Source organism: Spermophilus citellus, assembly GCF_964194105.1.
Source record: "Spermophilus citellus genome assembly, chromosome: 10".
In the NCBI taxonomy this organism is placed as follows: domain Eukaryota; kingdom Metazoa; phylum Chordata; class Mammalia; order Rodentia; family Sciuridae; genus Spermophilus; species Spermophilus citellus.
The window spans coordinates 99839644-99865124 of record NC_138197.1 but is presented as its reverse complement, the minus strand read 5'-3'; the positions used below and the strand labels follow the sequence as shown (position 1 = coordinate 99865124).

The following is a 25481-nucleotide window of genomic DNA, read 5'->3' as shown; positions in this document are numbered from 1 at the left end:
CATTCCCAGAAGCAGGTGTCCTTTATGATAACATCACCTAATTCCTGCCAAGAACATAATGTTCGGCACACCATCCATTCCAGCTTTATTAATTTCATTATTGTTGCAGTACTTTGCCCATCCTACCAGATAGACTGCAGGTGACTCAAGCCGCTCAAGAGAGAAATTCTATTTATATCTCAACATTATGTTCATTTGGTTATAGGCATGCTTTAGGTTTCACGATTATTATGCCAGTTTTTAAATTTAATAGGAATGTAAAAATAATATTAGATCAAATATTTCATTGAGTTATATTTGGGGTGGTACCTCAGATAATATAATATGGCTTTAATATTTGAGATATTCTAAGTCCAAATATGCTACACTAGTGGAACATAGTCCTTTGATATGCAACAATTTAAAAATAGTTTAGTTTTCAATTCACAGAGAAAAAAAATCTTCTGGTAACTTAAATGTCCTGCTCTCCTTTTATGCCAGGATGAGTTCTTGATCTTGTTTAATGTTTGGGTAATTCAGAAGGATGTGTGAAATAAATTTGCAAATGGTGCAAAAGGTAAGGCTGATAACTAGAAAACCTATGAATTAAATTTACAAAAGGAGTAACAGACACTAGCTTTATAAATTCTGTTGTGTTCAAGAACTTAGATGCTGTGCTTGGATTTTATTTTTAAGAATCTGACAATGATTGCTATTGATAATTGTTCTTCCTCTTTCTGAGGCTTATGTATAATTTTTCTCTTATCAGAGGCATAGCACATAGCACATGCCCATAGTAATTCAAAATAGAAGAAAGGGAAAAATCAGGAAATGATAATAATGTGTAGGAAATACTGGAAAATAGTAGAAATAACACAAAAATGAAATCAATAAGTATTACCTCTACCTCTGATGCAGGTTATCCTCAAGTAAAATGTGTAAATATAAGTGTTTCAAGAATATATATATATATATATATATATATATATATATATATATATATATGTATGTATTTTTTTCTATAAAATGCCTACAGGAGATCACGAGACTATCAGAACACTAGAGATCAATACAATTACTGGATATTTATGATGCTACCACTGTATCAGAATTGGTTGATACCATGACACCAGTCTTTAGTTTTGACATTTAACTTTCATTTCTTTCCAATCCCACTGAGTTTTCTTGCTTTCCTGGGTTGCCATCCAAAGAGTTTTAATAATGGGTACAAGGTCTGTATCTGAAATCAAGCATGATTTTTCTGATTTGATTTTCTTATTTCAGGACAAAAAATATAGTCTGTGAATTCCTTATTCACTGCTCTTTACAAGTATTTAGGACATGTTCATGCCAATTGGACATATGAAGGACAGTCTTGACACATCAGTTAATGAGATTGATAGATTTATGTCCTGACTAGGACCCCAGTTCAAGTACGTGCACAATTTTAGAGATTTGGTACTGAGCTTTGAAATACAGTTCTCTCTATAGGTTAGATACTGTTCTTATGAGCTGTAGAAATACATTTCTAATATTCTAGAAACCTTCTGTTTATGCTTAGCATACTTCCATATAGCCATATAAATATGTATATATTAATGTATATTCATGTAGATCTATTGTGTATATGTGATATATAGTCCTTTCAAAATAAATCACAACTTTATTTTAGTGATTGTAGTTATGTTTCACATACTGCCATAAATTTTTATTTAAACAATCATATTTTCCTCCTATGGCTCAGGACAGCTCTTTAGAAGATAGTGGTTAAGTGTGTGGTAAAATCTAGTGTCAGTAAAGCAAACCAGTTAATTTATATGGGCAACATAATAACATCATTAATATTATGCTATTACTAGCTAAGTTAAAGTCATTCTACATGAAATTTACCCAGTTATTCACATTATAATATGTGTCTATAATGACACAGCCATTCTGCAGTTTATAAAAATAAGGCGTAACCTCCTTCACTTTTTTCAATTGATACCACATCTAACATTGGGACATTTTTTTTTCAGGGTAGGTACCAGGGGTTGAACTCAGGGGCACTCAACCACTGAGCCACATCCTCAGCCCTATTTTGTATTTTGTTTAGAGACAGGGTCTCAATGAGTTGCTTAGTGCCTCTTGTTGCTGAGGCTGGCTTTGAACTCATGATCTTCCTGCCTCAGCCTCCCAAGCTGCTGGGATTACAGGTGGGAAATGTTTTCATTTATATAACATGTAATTTAAAAGTAGAAATTATTTAAAAAGACCAAAACTGATGCCAGTGTCTAAAATCTGCTTGAAGTCTATGGTCAGAAGGGATTATCTTTAAGATATGTTATCAGCAACAATATCATGTGACCTATTATCATTTTTCTCTTTATTTATTTTTATGTTTACAGTTACCTAAGGCATAGCACATTAAATAGTCTGGGGGAGCAAAAATAGAATAGAGGGGAAAAATTATGAAATGATAATAATGTGTATAAAATGCTGAAGTAATGTACAGAATGTAGGATTGGCCTGCCACAGAACCTAGGAAGATTATAATTAAAGAATAGGGTATACAGATCAAGCATGAATCCATCTTATATTTTTCTGGATTTGCAATTTGACATTTGAATAATGTAAAGCAAGCACCTGGTCTGTATATTTAGAAGTATGTATGGTTGCCAAATAATGTAAGAAGAGTGTATTTGACATTAAGTGCTTGCAGAAATGAAGATTCACTTTCCAATCACCAGCCTCTTCTATTGCAACTATGCCTTCCTATTCACCATGTCACATGGAAAATTTTCCCTTGGCAAGGGAATGACGGGTGAATTGCAACAACCAATCAATACAGAACATATGACAGGTGCTTCACTATAAAGAAATATTAGTATAATGTTCAAGAAAATAGTGATATTTTGGGGCAGCTATTTAGTAGTGCCCGAAATGCAGCCATCTTGTTTATAGGAGATAAAAGTCTACTAAGTAAAACTTGCCTTTTTTTTTTAACCCCACTATCGCAGTCTTATTTTCATCACATCTTAGGTGGAAAATGATGTGGTTAGCACTACTCTATTCAAAATAGACGTCCAACTCAAAAACTTGATATCTTTAGTTAACACATAATAATTTCCATTTTAAAATTTCCCTAGGGTCCTGATTTAGCTAAGTCAAAATGTGATTGTTAGGTATGCTTGTGTAAGTTCTTTTTACTAATGTGCATTACTATATCATACTCTGCATATGCTTCTGTCTGTGATTCTTCATAATGATATAAAATTACAATAAACTATTCCACATATATTATTCTAACTCCTTCTAGGCATAAAAAAGTGTAGTTATGAGTAAGGATCCTTCTCCTGAGGCTTCTGATCTCAATTTGTAGTTGTAGAGACTGAAATATGAATTTGACTGCCATATTTTAGGATTCAGTCATCAATATCTTAGTGCTAGAGGTTAATAAGCCATTACCCACTCTATTTAAGATCACTAACAGTGAATTGAGGGAGAGGAATATAAAAGTAATTCTAATGTAAGCACTATAGTGATAAGCCTTCTGCTCAAATTAAAAACAAAACAATCTGGGATAATAGGAGAGGGAGATATTATTTTACTATGGCTTAATGTTTCAATATAAAAGTAATTATTACTGTGTGAATATATATATATATTTCATATTAAATGATAAGTACAATATAAAAATCACAGAAGAATTGATTGTTACTATGATAAACAGACTTAGGATGAGAGATTTTTTTTCCTTTCTCTTTCTCATCTTACACACACACACACACACACACACACACACACACACACTCACACACAGGAACAAAGTTCCTTTTAAGAATTCAAAGTTAATATTTAAAAAGGAATTAAAAAGTTGAATATTTATGTGCATTTGGGGCCACTGTAAAACTGAATTACACCTACCCTTGATTCTTTTCTTTTGGACTCTTTTTTTTTTTTTCCTTTTAACCTGTTTTGGCCTACTTTTAATGTGAGAGGAAAACCTAACACTGCCTGACAGTACTTTTAAGATTTACCTCCTTCCCTCATTATACTTGCTGATTATTGGCTACATGACACTGCAAAAAGTAATTATTTAACTCCTTTAGTTTGTTTTGATCACCACATATTGTTTCTATTTTAACCAAAAACTACAGAGTGCTATCTATAATTGTGAGATAACTAATACTTTTTTCTAAAATGGAAATATATGTTTGAAGGCCTCTTTCCTATGAGAACCTGTAATTCGACCACACAAAATAGCTTGTTTAAAGTGGACATTTGCCTGACCAGTCAGGGATAATGCTGATGCTTTGGCCTGTGTATGCTGTTTCATTCATTCAGTAAATGTTCACTGAACTGCTACTTTCTTTTTAGTCCTGAGTTGCTACTTTATGTGAGACACTGTCTGAACACTGTGGTTATGACAATATGCAAAACAAACAAACAAACAAACAAACAAAAACTCTTCCCTGTACAGAATTTCCATAATTATTCTAGTAGGAAAAAAAAGTTAATTCCATTCCATGTAATTTTTTTTGCATTGAATTTGTACAAGAAAAGGTCCACAGATTTATAGAGATCACTACAGTATTTATTCATTTTTCAAATATCTAGTTTTAGGAACTATACCCACACACCTGTAGGATATAATTATGGATAAACTATAGATGTGATCTGAAATCAGAATGTGGTTAGAGCTTACACTATAGATGTAAGTCCCTTTGACATCTTAGTGATATCATTTAACTTCTTATGTTTATAAGCTAGTGATACATCATTAAGCTTTAAAGAGAAAAATTAATGTCCCAATTCTATTTAATAGGTTGGTGAAGTTAATGACACATTATTTGATGTCATTTAAATTTGCCTAAGATATTCATCATTTTAACAAACATTTTTAATGTCACTTATTCCTTTTTGTCCACTGTTTTAAATTTATTCCATACATTTCGAACATCTTCATTTTCACTGTTTTGAATGCCTCCTGAAACTTTCACATCTTTAAATACACTGCAGTATTCCTCCTGAGGGTCCCCACAAGACTGTATTCAATTCACACTTTCACTTAGTGTTGTTGGAAGGCTAATCTCTCTTTTGATTAAAATAGATAAATTTTGGGGTGCAATTGTAGGTTCATTATCATGTATGTTCTTTGTTGCAACGGCTTTTCCCTCATGAGAGATCTGAAAAGGCACAGTTATTATCTTGTTTTTCACTCATTAACAACGACAACAACAAAACAAATTTTAAGTGCATTTTCTCCTTACCTTATAGTTAATATCTTCCTGAAATGGCTAAACCTCACTGTATACTTCCATTCTTTCCTAGACCATACCTTTTTTTCCTCTCTTTATATAAAAATTTATTTAAAATTTTTTCCCTGATTACTTCTCTTATGCTAATATCTATAGTACTAGAGGTTTTGTGATTGAGTATCATTATGTGGGAAGAAAAAGTAAAACTTTGAAATGACACTCTGTTCCTTTAGGTCTTTTTTTCCCTGACAACTACAGAGACCTTCCCTGAGTACTTAATGCCAGTTATTTTCATCTCTGAATGGTTTTCTTTTTAAATTGATGCAAGTGTTTTCAAATCCATGTTTATAGGGTTTGCACAGGCTCTGGATTATGTCAAATGACTCAGAGATAGCTTTGTCAGGGACTCTGAATTGGCAGTTTTCTGGTTCTTATACTTTCGTATCTAACAAAGAAATTCCACCTATATGTCTTATATCTTGGGTTCCACATATAATTTCATTTAAATGTATTCAGATTAAGAAAAAAATTGTAAACTAATATGCATGAGATGTACATCAGCTTTGTTCTCTAAAAAGCTACCCTCTGCTCTTTAGCACTGGCCTTGAGCACTGCTGGATAATTCTGAGTACTGGTGTTGAGCCTTATATCAAGCTGCAAGCACATATTGTTTATTATAATGTTCCCACTCTGACCTTCCCTTAGATTCAGAATAGGAAAATCACCATGTGGCAATTTGTCACTTCACTGATCTGGCTGATTTGGTTGGCCTGGAAAACATCACCTCCTTTTTTCCAGTCCACATACCTTGCCCAGATAGGGGACAGATGGGTTTCAGTGGAGAACTTAAAGTGAGCTCCCTCATGGGTGAAAACACCCAATCATAGTATTATGCTTACTAGCCTCTCCTTTTAGCTTCTTCTCTTTTTTTTTTTTTTTTTTTGGATGTTTTCTCATTTCTCTGGAATTTTTAATATTGGGATGTTGTAAGGCTCAGTCATTGGCTCTTTCTTCTTTCCTTTTCACTAATTTCCATAGTCTATAAACTGGGGATTCCACCATATATGTCTCTAGCTAGGACTCTCCATTGATTTGAGAGTGCCAAATACCTGCTTGACACCTGCAAAGGAATATTTAATAAATATCTCAAACAATATGTTGAAAATTGAATTCTGGATCTTCACTCTAAACTATTTTATTTGCAAAAAAAAAAAAATCTTAATTTTTTTTTTCAGTTTCTATTTCCCTCAGATCCAAATCTGTGTTCAGAATACTTTGAGTCCAGGTATGCCTCGCCCTCTTCACACTACTGCTGCTACCTGTCATCATTCACCTTTATCTGCAGTCTGTTCCCACACTTGTTCTCCTTTTCTACTGTAGCCACTCCTCTTTGTCTTATGTTCTCAACCCCAAAGCAAGAATGATCCTTTTACAATGTTGATCAGCCCTCCATCATGACAATTTAAATGGAAAAGGTCAAGCAATTTTTTTTTTAAAGAGAGAGTGAGAGAGGAGAGAGAGAGAGAGAGAATTTTTTAATATTTATTTTTTAGTTCTCGGCGGACACAACATCTTTGTTGGTATGTGGTGCTGAGGATCGAACCCGGGCCGCACGCATGCCAGGCGAGCGCGCTACCGCTTGAGCCACATCCCCAGCCCAATGTTTTTAAAATTATATTTAGATAGTAGTAAGGGTTTCTGGTGTGCTTCTGTGACTGTAGATAATGATAATGGACGACATATTTCAAAAATCAAGAAGAATTTTGAATGTTTTCACAATAAAGATATGACAAATATTAGAGAAGATTAATATGTTTACCATGATTTGAACATGATACAATGTATACCTGTATTAACACATGGTACCCCATAAATATATATAATTTATGTGCCATTATTTATATGCTCTTATATATCAGTTAAAATAAATATATATTTAATAGAAATTTATATCAAAGCAAAGCAAAGCAAAACAACATCAATAACAACAATGACAAAAAAACTTCCAGTGCTTTCCCCAATCTACTCATTCATCTACTCAGACCCAATGTAGAATTAATACTCTGTAAGGGCCAATGTAATGTGGCTTCTTGATCTCTCTGATCTCATCACCTGCTACTTATTTGCTCATGTACTCAGTTTGGATGAACCACATCACACTCTTCAGTCATACTCAACTATGCTATCACCTTAGCCCTTTTGTATTTATTTTTTTCTGCCTATTACACTGTCCCTTTGATACCTGGTTGGCTCCATTCCTCACCTCAAGTTTATCCAAATAGTAATTTATCATTAATGACATTCCTAATTAACTTTTGAAAAAATTTTTTTCAATTATCTTACTCTTTCTCCCTGATTTTCTTCCTCACCCCTTCTAACATGCTGTACAACATGTATATTTTAGTTTACTGGAAGATAAGCTTTATGAAGACTGGATTTTTTTAAATTCTATTTTGACCACAGTTTAGTCCTCACCGATTCTAATAGCTTTACAAATTCAAATATTTGCCAAATGAATAAATGGCTTCCTGAGTGTCCTTTTATTCCTTTAATTTTTAAACTGTTTATTGATTTTGCCATAGGTATATCAGTGCCCTTAGTTTCTAGAAAGTATCAGGGTGATTTTCGCATTTCCCTGCTGTTTCCTTGAAATCCTTCATTTCAGATTCACATTGCAGGCTCCATTTTTGACAACCTTATATTGTCTTAGCTCCACCTACCAGATTCTGTTCTCTACTGATCTGCTTTGTATGCATGCATTCCTGTTGTTTTTCTTCACCAAGGTGTCATTAATGCAGCTGTTCCCTGCTAATTTGGGGATAGCATGAGATAATTCTGGCAGAAACAGACAGAAAACAGTTTAAAATCAATAGTAGACATCACAGTTTACAAAGTTTATGAACCATTTCCTGTCTCAGAACATATATCACTCTAAACGTTAGATACTTGTTTATATTTTTGGTTCTGGATTTTAGTTATAGTTTAATTACCAAAGTACAAAAATTGGTCAATTAAAACTTATGGATTGTGAACACTCTATAAGCTAATCCATTCTATCATCCTTTTTGGATCCAGAGGGGGAATTTTTTTTTTTTGAACCATATGAATCTTTATTGTTTGAAGCTTCCATACATCTACTTTTTTTCCTAAAAATGTAAATTGTAGATCGAATTGTGAGATATTTTTACCTTTGATACATTTATTTTGATATACATTTATTTTGATACATTTATGTATTATGCTCTTTCAAGAAAGAAGTATTTTTTTTCTATTTAGCTAATCAGCTTATCTCTACTAGAAGCCATTTTATTTTAAAATGAATAGGTTTGTTTTGCTTGTGGCCTTAAGGAAAATGACATTTAGTGTTATGAATATTAAATCTTAATAGCTGAGTACTAAAACAGATATTTTTTAATATGTTCACATTTTTTATCTCCCTAGAAGCAGTTGAATGTTTCCAGGCAGGAAAACAGATTTAGCATTTTAGTTAGAAAAATAATGAAGATCTTATTCAAATTTCTTGTTCTGGAAAAAAAAAATATTGTTTGACATTCCCAAGTAGGAACAGATTTAATGTCTTGCAATAGATTCAAACCAAGTAAAAATATTTACTAGTTCCATTCACTGTTCAGTAGGTACATTTTAAAAAGCAATCCATTTCCAGGTAGAAATTTAAAGGGTGAGGGGAAAAAATTGATGATTACATCTTGTGGCGTTTGAGTGGACTGCTTTTGCTGACCCCTATGACAATTTAGGTTTGGAAAGCTACAGGTCTAATATTCATGGTTAACCACTCTTTATATATCTTTTTCACTAACCACTTTACTGCCTTTGTACATAGCAGCAGAGTTTTGAAGAGCGGAAGGTGCTTTTACTAATTCAGATGCTCCTGGCCATTTGTCAGAGAGGAGTGACATTTTGCCTCACTCTGAGTCCAGAGAAGTATATAGTATGTAGCATATATACAACCAAAGAAAGTTTCTAAGACCATCGTTGAACAGTGACTTCATCCAAAAGGAGCAGTATGGTGTCTTTCATAAGCAATCTTTGTGTCTTCATTTTTATAACAATATAGATTCAGTATTCTAATTATAAAAAATATCTTTTAAAAATAATCATGTCTGCCATTTGAGTTATTGTATCCTCAGTGCTTAGTATAAAGCCTAGAACATGATAGTCACTCAATTAATAATCGTTAAGTTTATTCATTAAAAAAATCTCAATTTAAAGAAGTTGTTTTTAGCAGGTCATTGTCACCCAGATAAGAAATGCCATGGGTATCAAAATTAGAATATTTATGCATGAAAATTCTTCCCAATGATTTATAAATACTATGTTGATCATTGCATTTCAGTGTTCTTTGCTTTACCCTTTAAATTTGAGAATAATTAGCTGAAACTAAAGATTACCTGTGTTCATGTATTTAATAATGATTTATTAACAGCTCTGTTTCAGACATTGGGCTAAGCAATGAAAATACAACAGCTGATAAAACAGAAAATATCTGTTCCCTCATAGAATAGAATGAAGATATATATATATATATATATATATATATATATATATATATATATATATATAAAATATGTAATACAATATATATATATATAATATGTAATACAAAATATTTATAAATACATGAATATATACACACATTTATTACACAAACACACACACACACACACACACACACACATAGATACACAGAGAGGGAAAGTGCCATGAAGAAAAAGCAGATTAAGGAATGGGGAGTCACCATATGCCTTTTTACACTGTCTTCAGTTAGGGACTTTCGCTGACATTGGTTAGACATTTATACATTGGAGGTGTCCCTGGGTGGGCAGGTTAGAGAACTAGGGACAAGGAACAGCCATGTCTAAAACACTGAGACAGACTTCACGTAGGATTTAAAATCACAGTTCACCAGCCTCTTTTCCCTTGCTCTACTTCCAGTCCTCCCCCCCACGCTGTTCTTTTCTTCACTGCATAAGTCACTTTCTAAAACATAATTTAATTTACTGTTTGTCTGTTTCTATACTTCTTACTACAGTAGAAACCCTACATGGAAAGTTCTTCTTTATCATGTGTCCCCATGTTTCCTAAATTCCTAGAATAGTATCCAACTCAGGGGTGGTGCCATTAGGGACACTTAAAAGGTGAATATTTCAATTCTGAATGACTGAGAGGGTGACAATGACATTAAGTGCTTTATATACATTATCTCATGCCGCAGTCTTGGCTGGGCACAGAATCACGAGCCACTCAAGCAGGAACAAAACTTTATTTCGAAAAAACCGCCGCCGGCAAGCCAAACCCGGTCCTCCCACGCGGGCGTCCACCGGAACCGCGCGTCTCCCGGAACCCGGAATTTCCTCCTACTATCCTTCCCCAACCAATGGGAACTCTCCAAGAGTCTGGTAACATGAGTCCGTAACATGAGTCCGGTAGCAGGCCAAGGTGAACAGCGGGAGTCCAATTTCCATATGAATGTAAATCTTAACATAATCATCTCAGTGGCTAGCTGGCGTCACTTTACAACCAAAGGTGCCATACATCGTATATTTGCTTGTGGCTCCTAGCAATCTCACATTTTCACAATGTCCTGGTTAGCTAAAATGTGCATTAATCCCCACTTTTACAAAAAGAAAACTGAGGCTCAGAGAAGCTGGATCCAAGCTTTATTCACTAGAAAGTAATAATGTGGTCTTAAATGAGTTTAATACTATAGCCCATACTTTTAACTGCTATACTGGATTGATTATTTAATAATAAGAATAGTATAATCAGAATTCAAAGACATGTCCAATCTTTGCACCTAATCAGTTCAATAGGATTAATATTTATTCTATGTAAGTATGACTGCCAGTGTAGATAATGCTCTCCACACATTGTAATCATGTCACTGATTATGTGCCCTTTTGATATTAAAGGAAGGCATTTGTAACAAGAATTTCTGCATTTGTTATTAAATGTTAATATTTATGTTTCTTTCATTTATTTATATGTGGTGAATGTCAAGCACAAGGAAAATAAACTGAAGAAATTAGTCTATGCCTATAATTTATCATAACATAATAAATTCTTAACTGTGTCTTTGTGCCCTCTAATCAGCAAGCTTCACAATTATGACTTCATCATAATCTTTTAGGTGTCTGTATTTCTAGTTAAGAGGTTTTGATCTGGGATATTTTTAATAATTTTAATAGTAATTTGTAATTCAGTGTCAATGTGTATAATATGAAGTTGTGCTATGGTTATTCCACTTCTGTGTGACGTTCAACCTTTTTCTTCTTTATCTAGTTATAAGTCTTGAGAATATACTCATTCAGTTTCACCGAAAACACAAAAATGGTCTCATGACTGCCAGAACTTAGAAGAGAGCACCAACATAAAAAAAGAAAGATTTTTTTAAGGTAGAAAGATATACTTCTCAAAGAGGAAATATTAGCTAGCAGATTTTTATATCGACAAGGCAGTATTCTCAAGCTAAAGATTGAGTTATTCATTTCTCAAAACATTCAAAACTCCTTCTCCAACTTGCTCAGAAGATGTTCTTGCTTTCTCTAGTTCCCTTAAACATGTATAAACTCCTACTGCGACAATTACCAGCAGGTTGAACCCATCTGGCCTGCCTTCCCCCTTTATCAAAGATGGTAGCTGCCTCCTCTCTAAGCCCATCTCTCCTTTTTTTTAGATTATATCTTCTCTTATTTACTTAAGGACATTGCTGTAGAAATGTACCCTTTTCATCCCACATCATCAATCTTTTGTTCTCTTCTGGAGACTTTCTTTCAGCACATCAGCATATTCTTTTTTTTTTCCTCTCCCTCCTTTCCTTGCTAGCCACTCTTCCATTTCCTTGGTTTTTCTTTGCTTTCCTTTGAAAAAGTATCCCAAGGAAGTGTTGTATAAACCCAGCTTCCAATTTCTCTCCTTCAGGGACTTTTTATATACTCTTTGTTTTTGTCCCCATCAAGTCTCTATTGAAGCCAACCTGTACATATTTAAACTAATGGCCAATTCTCAGTCCACAACTTAATTGACCTCAGCAGTATTTGATGCAGATAATCACTCCTACATTCTTTTTTTTTTTAATTTCTCTTTTAGTTGTCAATGAACTTTCTTTTATTTATTTATATTCAGTGCTGAGAATTGAACCCAGTGCCTCACACATGCTAGACAAGCGTTGTACCACGTTGTACCACTGAGCCACAACCCCAGCCCCATACATTCTTGATTCATGTTAATCACAAGACTGTCCTGGTATTCCTCCAATGTCATCAATTGCTCCTATGCATTACTTCTTTGTTGGTCTCCCAGGTCTCTGGTTTGGACATCTTCCTTGTTTACACCACTTCCTTGCTGACCTCATTCCAGTCTTTTGGTTTTCAATCTGTATGCAATTATGGTCTCCATATTTTTATATCCACCTACCTATGTGACATCTCTATTTAGATGACTAACAGAAACCTCAAACTCAACACATTTGCAAAATTTAACACTGAATTTTTTTTTCAAACTTGCTTCTGTTGCAGCCTTCCCCCTCTCATTTGGTGGCAATTTATTTTATCCTTTCACTATTTAGGGCCAAAGTTTTGAGTATCTGCTCAGGCCAAAGATCTTGTACTTATCCTTTTTTCTTTTCTATCTTTTACAACCCACATCTGATCCATTAGGAAAATGTGAACAATTCCATATGATTAAAATAAGTTGTTAATCAGATAGTCGACTAAAAATATTTTTATGTATGAAATCAGTTAATCAATAAGGTATTCATTAGTCTTTTTTTCATATTCTTTACAGAGTTAAAGCTGATGTCAGATAAGGAAGTACAAAGATATAATTTTGATTTACACTGTGGCTTTGTAATTAGACTGGATTTCAAATGATCTGATTTTTCCATTTATTAGCTATGTAATCTTAAACAAATTGCATGATTTCTTTTTAAGACAGCTTCCTTATATATAACTGAGGAATTAAAATTTCCTCCATTTGAGAATGGTATTCGAGGTAAAACAATGTTTGGAATATAATATTATTCAATAAATGATAACTACAGAAGCATTGTTATTGCTCTTAATACAAAATAAAACAAGATAGTTGTTGGATTTGTCTTCCAAAGAAAATTCTTGAAGAAAGTAAAATTAAGGAAGAAATTATATAGTTGCTGCCATAGCAACTGTATCCAAAAAGGTTTTGAAGAGTAATGAATAAGGTGGCTTGAAGAGTGCATTAGTTTACTCCCTGTTTTTGCTGAATATTATTCTGGTTGCAATCTCTTCTAATCTTTTTTACAATTTTAGACATAGGATTCTGATTGTAATGTCGATCTATCTAAATTTCTTTTTTTTAAAATCTGCTTTTTGTGATTTCATCCTAGCCATGATAATGTATCTGAAAGGCCCTTGCATAGAATTAGTTACCGATTCTTCACTTTTTCTAATCTTATTAACATCAATATTTCTTTGAGATGGTATTAACAAAATAGCATAAACTTGAAAGCATTAGAACATCTACCTCATTTTGTTTGAAATTTTATTTTACCTCAAATGATATTTCTCCCAATGCTGTGAATGTATACAGGGAGATGAACATGACTGCCTGTACCCTTGGGTGATTGGATACAAGCAGGTGTGCAATGGGATGTGTTCCTTTATCTGAAAATAATCCATTAAAGTGTCTGAAAAACCATTTAAACTACTAGGGAGTATTTAATAAAATTTTATGGATTGTTGGTTAGAATATCTATGTTTGGTTATTCTCTTCTGCATTCATTCACTACAATCTTGCCAATTATACACAAAGTAGTGCATTCAACCCAAAGGTTAAATGTTAGCTATACCACTTACTAACTACAAGAATCTTTTTCATTCTCAGGATTATTTGGTGAATCAAATAAAATAATATTAAAATGCAGCTCACAAAAAGAGAAAAAGCAAAAGAGTCAGAGGAATAGAAGGGCCTTTCAGATACAATATGTTCCAAATATTTCTCAAATATTTATTATATACCTACTCTATGTCATGTGCTATACTGGTCCTTGGTAGTGATACAGAAGAAGTCACAGAACCCAAAATTTTTGCACACTAAGACAGCATATTGCAATTCCAACTTGAGCTAGTAATTTTTCTTTCTGATATTAAAAATTCCAAATTCTACAAGAGACAGAATTTTTTTTGTATCCTGATACAAAAATTTTATCACAGAGCATGATAGATTATATATAGAAACTGGACAGTGAATGAAATAACAAGTACAAGATTATCCAGAGAAGTATTTTGTTAATTCACAAATTTCTAATAATTTTACCAATTAGTAACAAGATGTAGTTGAAACTTAACATTAAAACTATACTGTATAACAGAGCATGTAGGGAATTTACAAATTTAATTTTAATATATAATTGTCTATGCATGGTTCTCATACTAAAAAGTAAGCCAAAATTTCTCAAGCAGCTTTTTTTATACTTATAAAAAACATAATTCAAAAATTCTTTCAGGTATTCTTATGAAAACTTGAACTTTGTGGACTTCAGGTATCCATGATGAGATTAATTTTGTGCTGGAGACTTAATATGATTTGTATAAAACCTGTCTGACATCGTGTGTTTCAAAACATGATATAAATTTATAATATAACAAAATTATGAAGTTTTAAGTTTCAAGAGATCTTCTAATCAACTAACATTGGTCCATTAAAGGGCCAAAAAGTAAAAAAAGAAGGAAAAAACACACCAAAACAACAAAAAAATCTGAATGCTAAAGATTTATGCAAGTTAATAATTATAATTTAAATACTAAGATCTTCCTGGCCTATGAATATGATATACATGAAAACATTTTTAAACATGTAGTTCAAGGAAAGAGAAAACAAAGTAAAAATAAGAATGAATAAGGTATAGAAAGATGCCATTTAAAAATTTCTAATTTAATTTCTAATAACAGTACATGTGTGAATACACACATGCACATATTCATATATGTGCACGTCTACATATCTTGCATGTGCACATAGATTAACTTTATGAGAATGTATAAAAATGACATCAACATCAAGACATGAATAAATGCCATATTGAATATGTTTGTCCCAGTATAAATCAAAGAATATGTTTTGATTTCAATATGCTGTTGATTTTTAAAAATTTTGATAGAAATCTTGAATGATCTCAATACTTTCTAAAGAATATCCTGATTTTTTCATTTTTTAAATTGATTTTATTATCATTTTTAAATGCGTGATAACAGTGGAATACATTACAATCCTTAATATGCCTATAGAGCACAATTTTTCGTATCTCTGTATATAAAGTATGTTCACATCTATCTATGCCATTATATATGTACTTTTTTAAATTACAATTCTTAATACACATGAATATCACAATTTTTCATATCTCTGTTTGTATATAAGGTATGTTGACACCCAATTCAAGTTTTCATACATGTACTTTGTATAATGATGACCATCACATTCCACCATCCTTGCTAATCCTCTGCCCCCCCTCACATTCCACCATCCTTGCTAATCCTCTGCCCCCTCCCTTTCCCTCCACCCCTCTTCCCTATCTAGAATTCATCTAATCCTCCCATGCTCTCCCTCCCTACCCCACTATGAGTCACCCTCCTTATATCAGAGAAAACATTCAGCATTTGTTTTTTGGGGATTGGCGGACTTCACTTAGCATTTTGGAACACCTTCAATAAATGGTTAGTTAGGTTAAAAAAAAATCTCTTTTCTAGGAAGGAAGTCTGTGAGTTATTAGTAGTTGCTTTTAGTTGGGATCCTCTAATCCAAGGTTTCACTGCTGAAATGGATGAGATCTGTTGGATGCAGTTTCTCATTTTTGTGGTAAAAAATGTCCTCACTGATCGCTTATTTCTATTTAACTGTGGCTGTTGTCTTGAATGTCACAGCTCTTCTGTAATGATTCACTAGATAAATGTAGGGTGAATGAATGAACCTACAGCCACATGCACAGCCAATGAGATTGTCAGGCAGTAGAAGACCCGGAGTAGGATGTAAAAGTAAATTCAGGGCTTTAGCTATCTGTACAACGTCATCCTCACTGCATTTTTTAGACTTTGTGATGCAAAGATAAAGGTTCAGATATATCTAGAGATAAATATGAGGAGAAAGAGAAAGAGAATGAGAATTTAGCTAACAACATATATTTAGCTAGCTTTCATATGCCATCCATATGGATTCACTAGGACGTATTGTCCATCTGGGCTGCAAATTGCACCCCATCTGGAATGACTTATGACTGAATGCTTGCTGACAAAATTATTTGTTGTATTATAGTGAGATGGTACAAGTTATACTAATCTCTTCTCCCCGTGTCCCCCTTCACACTTTTCTCCTTCTCTTTTCCCTTCCTCCTCCTTATTTTTCCTCTAGTATGTTCTTTTTCCCCTGGGCATTTATCAGAAACTGAGAGAAAATGAGCAGCCCTTTCAGTGTATTCCTTTAACTCTTATCACACTAGCAAATTTTTGAACTTTTTACCCAACACCCATAAATGAATGAAAGAAAGGCTATAATCAAATTGTTTGTCTTGAAACAGAATATATCTCATAACACTTCTTAATCCAAAATTATTTTAAAGGGATATAAAAATGTTTGAGCTAAATCTTTATATTGACAGAATATAAAATTACAGGCTGTATTTTCTGATTTTCTATAAATCCCAGCTGATAACATTTCTTACAGGAGGCTTAAGAGTAATTATTCCTCAAGGCAAGAGAATGACTTCTGTGAGTGGTCTCTGAATCTATTAAAAACAAGTGTCTGGCTTTAGATTCTTTATGTCATCCATTTTTAAAAAAGCATAATTCAGTGATTCTTTCCATGTTTTCACTTTCAATCATTTTCTGTAAAAATTCAGGCGTATAAGATAGCTGGAATTAAACTTTCTAGCATTTATATTCTTCATTTACTACTCTTGGTACATCTTGAGGTAGCTTTTTTTTTTTGGTGGCACTCTGCACTCTGTCTACAGCAATTTAAATAAACACATTATTTTCCCTTCATATAGTAGACACCTGAAAACTAGTTATTTTTAACATGAGCCAATTAAATATTATTTTGTATGAAGTATTTTACTATACATTTTTTACTTTCAAGTTAACACTTAATATATTCTATGATACATTGAAAGCAATCAAACTCTGAATGAAGTTTCTTGACAACCTAAAATAATCTTTGACAGCTATTTGTCAACCTAAATAAAGGTGTCAAAATATACTAGTCCAAAGTATGAAAATATGCCTCTACCTTTTATATCTTTTTTTTTCCAGATAAGAATGTTCTAATTTTACTTGGTTTTAAGGAAACATACTGGTGGATGGTTAAGAGTCTTTACTAATTTGGTTAAGTGTCTTTACTAATTTCACCTGAGAAAATGTTTATATATGCAAATTGAGCACAGTTACTTCTTTTGTCTTGAGGTGCTTTCAGCCAGGTTCTCTGGTCATTTCACACCATGAACATTGATAATTCTGTTTGAAAAAAAAAAAAAAAACATCAACCCTCTTTTACCAGGCCCTCTTCAACATAGCATTCCAGTAAAGTTCTCTCTAGATGAACTCATTTGGAATCCTTGAAGCTAAGTCAATCCTTAACATTTCCTCAACTGTGTTGCAGTTGTCTTGCTAGTTAACTATTAGTTTGAGGTTTTTCCACCAAATTTAAAGCTCTTTAAAGATCAGTAGTGTGTATTTTGTAATTGTGTTCCTAGGGCCTGGAAATGGTACCAGGTAAATTAAAGGCATTTGTTAATTATTACTTGATTAATGCACAGTTGAATAAATAAATAAATAGTGGATGTTGGGAGAAAAGGAAAAGGAAGGGATAGGTGTTATGGAATGGGTCCCTCCTCCTTTTGTTTAAAGTTAGAATAGTCACTCTATCCTTGCAAAGGTATTCTCTTCCTGGAATCTCAGTTTTCTCATACAAAATTAATATATTTACGGGACAAAGATGGTATATGGATTAAATTAAATGCCACATGCATGTCTGACACATAGGTGCTATGTTTGTTCTCTCTCTTAGGTTTTCAGATGACTTACTTTCACGAAGTCAGCTCTAATCAATAAGCTCTGGTGAATTTCCTCATGTACTTAATTGCTTTAACTCTGATTTAATCTGTATAATCCTCATGGAGTCAAAATGTTTAAAGTATGTGTCCTTCTTTCAAAGTAGATTAAAAGCCCCTCAAGGGTAGACATACCTTTCTTTTTACGATGAATAATAATGACCCAAGTCCTGGTTGTTTATGTCTGTTGTTCTGGCATACTGATTCATGGATTTCCTTTCTCCCTTTAAATATGTTCCAGTTTAATTATAAATGATAAGATCAATAACCATAGTACTATAGGGATAAATGTACCATTTACATTAGTATATATGCATTTTTTAAAATTAATAAAATACTCTAGGAATCAGTTTCTAAATTTAAAAATCAAAACCATCAATTTTTCTTTATGAATGAGTAAAATTTAGTTCATACATAAAAAGCATATTTCAATGTGAATAAATTCATTTTCTCTAAAGATTTGTTCTGGTGTATGCTATGGCTAGATACTATATCCAAATATTCTTAAGTGAAACTTTTCTCTTTAAATACTGAATTATATCTGATATTTGATATAATTCTAAACATACAGTTTATGAGTAAAAAAATTATTTTTAATGATCTGACAGCATGGTTTTAAAATGCTCAATTTATTTGTGTTTTTATTCTCATGAACTTTGGAAGTTCCTGAAATCTATTCTTTCAAGTGGCATTAGCAATTTATAGGTCTTCGAGGTTTTATTCTCTGTATTTTCCACTTACAGAAAGGGGAGGAAAAGAAATATGAGTGGTTTTGCTGATTAGTGCTGCATTTTTCACTTCTTTAATTGTGAGGAAAGATTTTAAATGAGGCATTATTATCCTCTTCCACAGAGGAGGAGACTGAGGCTCAGCATGGCACACTGAATTCACTGTGCACACTTAATTTTCTTGTTCGTGTTCTGAAAATATGGTTGAAGTTTTGAATCTCTAATAAAATCAAAAGTCCAGCTAACTTGAAGTTATTGGTCATATGAGAGAGAAATAATGTTTATTTCAATTACTTCTACCATATTGTATAAACAGTACTTTTGTTTAGTCTACATTTATCAGATCCCTGATATGTGTTTGATTACAAGGATAGATGTTTGAAAATTATTTTAAATTAAAGTGCAAAGACTCTTCAAAGAATACAAGAATATAAATATTTTAAGAAAATTATTTTCTTCTATTAGTCCTGAAATGTATAATTCTGCGAACAGTTTTTGGTTAAGGAGGCATGCATTAAAATCATTCTACCCTTTCAGGATAGCACATTTCTGATGAATCTTGCTATATTGCATTATCCCAGAGATACAAAACTTCAAGGGCCAAACTGAAGAACCATTGAAAACATAGGTTTTGATGTAGAGAAAGTTAATATCTTGAATAGAGAGGTTAAACATCATTTTTCAAGCCAGGTATGTTTTTATCGTTAGCTTTCAATAAAATTGATGATTTAGTTGCGCACAGTGGCATATACTTGTAACCCCAGCAACTTGGGATGCTGAGATAGGAGGTTTGCAAGTTTGAAGAAAGCCTCAGAAACTTAGTGAGGCTCTAAATAACTTAGCAAGACCATGTCTCAAAAGAAAAAATAAAAGACTAGGGAAATGGCTCAGTAGTAAAGTGGCCCTGATTTCAGTCCCTGATATCAAAAGGGAAATGAAAAGAAAGAATTGATGATTTAATCAAAGTATCTGAATAATGATTGATTGTAAAATATCTTTTGACTTTAGTGTATATGCAGAATTAAAAGAATTTAGTAACACTATCATTTAAAATATCATAATAGCATATGTTTTTCCTGTACCATGCACTTATCTCTGTGAACTGCATTTCTCAACAAATAAATCTATAAAAATAAAAATTAGGATTTTGTCTCATTCTAATAGTATGTTAAAATTTATATATAAGCTATTTTGAAAAAATATTCATTTCACAAGACATTCAATTCCAATAATATTGTACTTTTCATGTTTAATATTTATCAGCATTTTGTTATATTTATTTTATTTTATATTGTATGTTAATAATATTTGTAAATGCAAATCTTTCCAAAACTGACATTTTTAACACTTATAAACTTATAGTTATGAAAAATTAAACATTTTTTAACTTTATCATTTACATGTATATGTAACATTTTTGCATTAACAAATTACAATCTTAGTAATGAAAAATTTTAACTCAAGCAATATTGGGAAATAGTATAATGTAGTAAGAGAAAATTATGTACAGGGAATGAAAAGGCATATAATTTCTCCCTACTGCCTCCTGGGTAACTTATACCTATTTTCTACCCATCCTGCAAAAGATATATGAGGCAAAACCAAGTGTAATTACCAGATAAATTAAAATTATTGCTGATGCAAATTCAAAATGTATATGAGATTATTCAAAAATATGTGAGATCATGCCAGAATATTTGATTCATTGGCTTTTCAATAATAACAAGGAAGATGGTGAATTTAATCGTCTAAATGATGTCAGAACCAATTTACAGATAAGCATAAAATTACATGGAGGTTATATATGCACAGTATTAATCTACTTGGCAAACGTTTCCTCCCTAAATCCTAAGCTCCCCAAAGCTGCAAGTTTGTGTTGGAGACTCTGTTTCTACTCACAGTTCTTTGAAGAGCATGAGTTAGATGCTTTTAACCTACAAAAGGGAATGAAATTTTAACATGGGCCTAGCAGTGGGGTGAACCCACATTTTCACATATATCACTAATATCCACTGCTATTAATCATATATAGTCATATAAAAATTTGTAAATTCATTTGTGTGAATCTCTTATGGGTTAAGAAATGAGGGAAAACATAAATTTGAAAAATGGAATATTGTTATTGCCTAAATAATTGTGAAAATAAAACACAATTTTTTAGGTTTACCTGCAGTGGTATAGTTATGGTTAAGGAGTTTAACAGTTTTAGGAAATCAGATATGATTTATGTAAGAGACAGTCATTTTTAAAAGCCATGCAAGTGCTCCAAAAACAAATGGATTATAGTATATCCAAGGGACATGGGAGGGGAGCAAACTGAGTTAAAGGAGCTGCCAATGGCCAAAGCAGGGTCAATATTACCAAATACGTAATATTAAGTCATCACCCAAAGGGTGAAATAATATATATGCATCTATACTGATATAAATGAATGATTAAAAATGATTGAAGAAGTGACAAATCTTCTTTACAGAATTATATATATATATATATATGTATGTATGTGTATGTATATATATAGATATATATATATAGATAGATATATATAGATATATATATAGATATATATATATATAGATATATATATATAGATATAGATATAGATATAGATATAGATATATATTTTTTTCTCTCCTTTAATTGTAGAGCTTAATTTCATCCCTTTTCCCATACTGTTAGGAGTCAACATGATTAGTGACTAATTCCAAAGAGAAAGTATGGAAAGGGAAAAATAACAACTGTTACAAAGCTGGCAAACACTACTTAGCCAAAGGATGAAGGTTAAGATCACTATTAATACTATGAATATTATGTACCACTGATGTGATGTGACAAGAAGGATGGTTCTCATGGTGTTCTTCCACAGTACCCAGTTCCCTCATCAAAAAGTCAGGACAACATCAGACAAATATGTTTGATTAAAACATAAGACCATAGGATACATGGCCATGACTTCTCAAGACTTATCAGGGTGATGAGGAGAGCTAAGTTACTTTAACAGCCAGAGAAACCAGAGATATGTGACAACAAAAATAAATGTCTAGAGTCAGTTAATGATGTACAATTTTCAGTTTCTCCACTTTGATAAATATATCATGATTGTGTCAGATTGTAACAATTGGGGAATCTGATTGAAGGGTACAGTAGAACTCTTTATCCTCTCTTAGCAGCTTTTCTATAAATCTGTAATCCTCTAATTAAAACTTTTTTCCTCTAATTAAAATTTGATTTAAAAATATTTTCTGGTTTATGTAGAAGTTTACTTGTTAAATAATTACCTATATACATAACCTATATGATTATTGGAACCCCATCTAAGAAACTGAGAAAAAAATGTTTGCTTTCTACCCACTGATTTTATAAATTGAAAGCATAATTAGAGAATCTAAGTATAAATTAATGATAATTTGTTTTAAGAACTTTCACCTTCCTTTTGTAGAATCCAGTTCAAAGCCTTTGATTCCTGGTTCTTGGTTGTATAGAACTATGTCAACTTAGATACAGTCACAAAGAAACACTTTTGGATCATTCTGTTTTATGTCTTCCTGAAGTCTCCGCCTTTGAACCATGTGTAAATGGAACATTTATTTTTACCTCTAGAAGTTGTCAAGTCATCTGAATATGATCTTTTATACAGACTGAATAATTTGTTAAAGGCATAGAAAAAATGAACATATTTTGCAAATAACTTTTTTTGCAGTCAATATTTTTGGAACTTCAGTTAGAAATCTTCAGAGATATTAATTGTTCTCTGTGTAAGTTTGTATATGAAATAAATTATTTAAAATAAATTTATGCTACTTTTTTAAAGCATTGTTATTGTCAAGCTTATTTTTTTGAGCTAAGATAGGAAAATGAGAAAATAAGGGTAACACTGATATATTATATTCTTTTAGTGTTCAGTATTTGCTTTGTATTTGTTATTAGTTCTGATATTATAGAGACTTACTGAATTTTATACATTGCCCCTCAGTATCCTAGCCAGCTGTGGTATACTTGCATCTATAAATTATAAAATAATTCTTTTTAAAAAAATGTGTAAAAAATATTATCATCTTATTGAAAATACTGAGGGTTATGAAGAAATTGGAAAACATACAGAAATAAGAGTGAAAAAACAGTAACTTGTAACTGAATGCAGTTTTAAGCAGTATGTGAAACATGCTTCAGGTTAGTCAGAAGAGGTCCTCTGAATTACACTGTGCATGCTTCCCTGAAATGAAACTGTATGTTATTGGTTAACCAGGATATTTAGCATAATCACTCTGCTAGACTGTGGTGGAGGGAGGTGATTATCACTGAGAACAGATGGGCAGGTCCACAGCACTGCCAGATTCTGCACAAGCTCCATTTATTGTTGGTTCTTGCGTTTTTCCTTCTGTGTTTTAAATTTTTTTAAAACATTGTCTGTTCTAAAGAACTAGCTGCACAAAAGGCTGGTGGCTGATGCCCTTTCAGCTTAGATTTCAAACGTAGAAGAAAGATTCAAAATGCTATCACTGTGTATCTAAGAAGGATGGGGCAGATTTCATTTTACCCTGTAGTATCCCTCAATGCATTCACGGATTTATCTGTACGCTAAGCTCTCTGCTCTGCATCTGTAGCTCCTTGTGGATTATATTGTCTCTGTGATCAGAAATGATTTTCTCGGATATGAACACCGTTTCTGGCTCCCCTAAAGTGCATCCTCCTAATGGGACCCGGTTTTATACTTTTCAAGTAAGTGTGCTTTAAATGGCTTCACAACTTAGGAAGTTAATATGTAGTCAAACTTTTAATAATGGGAAATATAAAGAAGGGAAAACTGAAAAGTGTGAAAGTATTGAAGAGGATTATGGAATGGACAATGTGCATGTCAGCTTAATCTGTTTTAAATTATTGAAATGGGCTGTCATTGGATTCTCTGTGAATTCAAAGAAAATAATAGTAGACACTTAATTTTTCACAGGGATTTTAAATCTTTATATCCTTGAAAAGTTTTTGAGATGTGTTGTTTCTCCTGATATTATTTATGGCTGTAATGTGTGCATTGCAGTTACTTTCCTTATTCATCACAGAGAGAGTAGAATTAAAAGACATCTTTATGGAACTTTGCAAACCAAGTCCCCTGGGCTAAGTAAAATGTGTTATATTTCATATACATAGCTTCAAATAGTTCATGTTATTTAATTTTGTTATGTGTGCAGTGTACAAGCAATAAAAAATACAGTAGTCTTAAGTACCATGTTTAGTATGCTTATCAATTCAAGGTAAAGTAGAAACTCATTAAGATGGAAGATTGTCTGTGTTATCAAAAAGTCAAAATGATTTATAATACAAATGTGAATGTGAGTTACAAAGCTGTTACCTACTAAATGTAATTCAATTGCCTGTGAATAAATCAGCCATCAATCTAGAAAATGGTTAAGACTAAACTCAATCAGATCCTACCTCATTTTATCTTTAAATTGCATCTTTCAGTGCTAAGGTTTACATTGTAATTCAGTCATATCATCATTACATGAAAGAGAAAATGAACCTCTTCTCTGTATATTTTACATTATGGAAATCCAAACAGACTTTTGTTTAACAATCTTGGCTGTATAGTCATAATGCTCTGGGGAAAAAAAAATACAAAGACCAAGAGAATTAATAGAGTAAAAGTAGTCAGCGTATTTTTAAAGGAAACCTTGAATAAATGCACATCACATTTTTAAAAGTCTCTTGCCTTTGTAAACTGTAAGCAGTAGATATATTTATTCTCTCTCTCTCTTTCTCTCCACTTTCTATACTTCTATTTTTAATCCTGTTGCCTCTCCTGTTTTACACTGATGCCTACTGATAGTGCAAGTCTGTGTTGTTCCAGAATATGTTCTCTTCCCAGTGGTGATCTGCTTATTGTGGCAGTGATTTAAAATGCAAGTGCCCTGGGGCTGTTCACAGAATTATTACTTTTTTCCTTCTCTTTATACTGAGATATGAACATTGCTTACAATATCCTATAGCTGACACTTGAGCAGCTTTTGACATTAGGTATTCTACTTGAACGTCTTAAAGTTTAAGGGTCAGTAATTCCATATGCTTAGTCATGACACAGGCTTTTTACAGTTCTTTGAAGATCTTGCTGACACCTTTCCTGGCAGTTGATTTTCTTTGAAAACACACTGTAACAATTTTAACCTCTCCTGTTTTTGGATCGTGTAATAGCATAGTCATGTAAAACCCCTCGGATTTCAGGTAAAATATAAACATAAGCTCTATTCTCCTATATTGTTAATTTTTCAAAATGATATTTGATTCTGAGGTTTGCAATACTAAGCAATGTCTTTAACTTTGGGTGTTTATCTTTTTGTTGCTATTGTTTTGGGTTTGGAGGGGAAAAAAAAGAAAAGACAGTTTTTAAAACATAAGAGTTTATCATAGTTGATTCATTGCCTTTATATTCAAAAGAAAAAAATT

At 32.4% G+C, this 25481-nt stretch overlaps 1 protein-coding gene across 7 annotated transcripts in view; it reads left to right on the top strand.

The window, feature by feature from the left end:
• The window catches only part of PPFIA2 (PTPRF interacting protein alpha 2), a gene marked incomplete at both ends in the record, with an annotated part of 453530 nt that overhangs the window by 131659 nt on the left and 296390 nt on the right, over positions 1-25481 (top strand). For 6 of the 7 annotated variants that reach the window (XM_081311628.1, XM_081311626.1, XM_081311624.1 and 3 more), the window contains one exon: positions 23682-23762. The exons of the other annotated variant lie outside the window; for it this stretch is intronic. In XM_081311628.1, coding sequence (XP_081167754.1) covers positions 23682-23762 — 81 coding nt within the window. Of the gene's footprint in view, positions 1-23681; positions 23763-25481 lie in introns of those variants that run through there. 7 annotated transcript variants of the gene reach the window in all.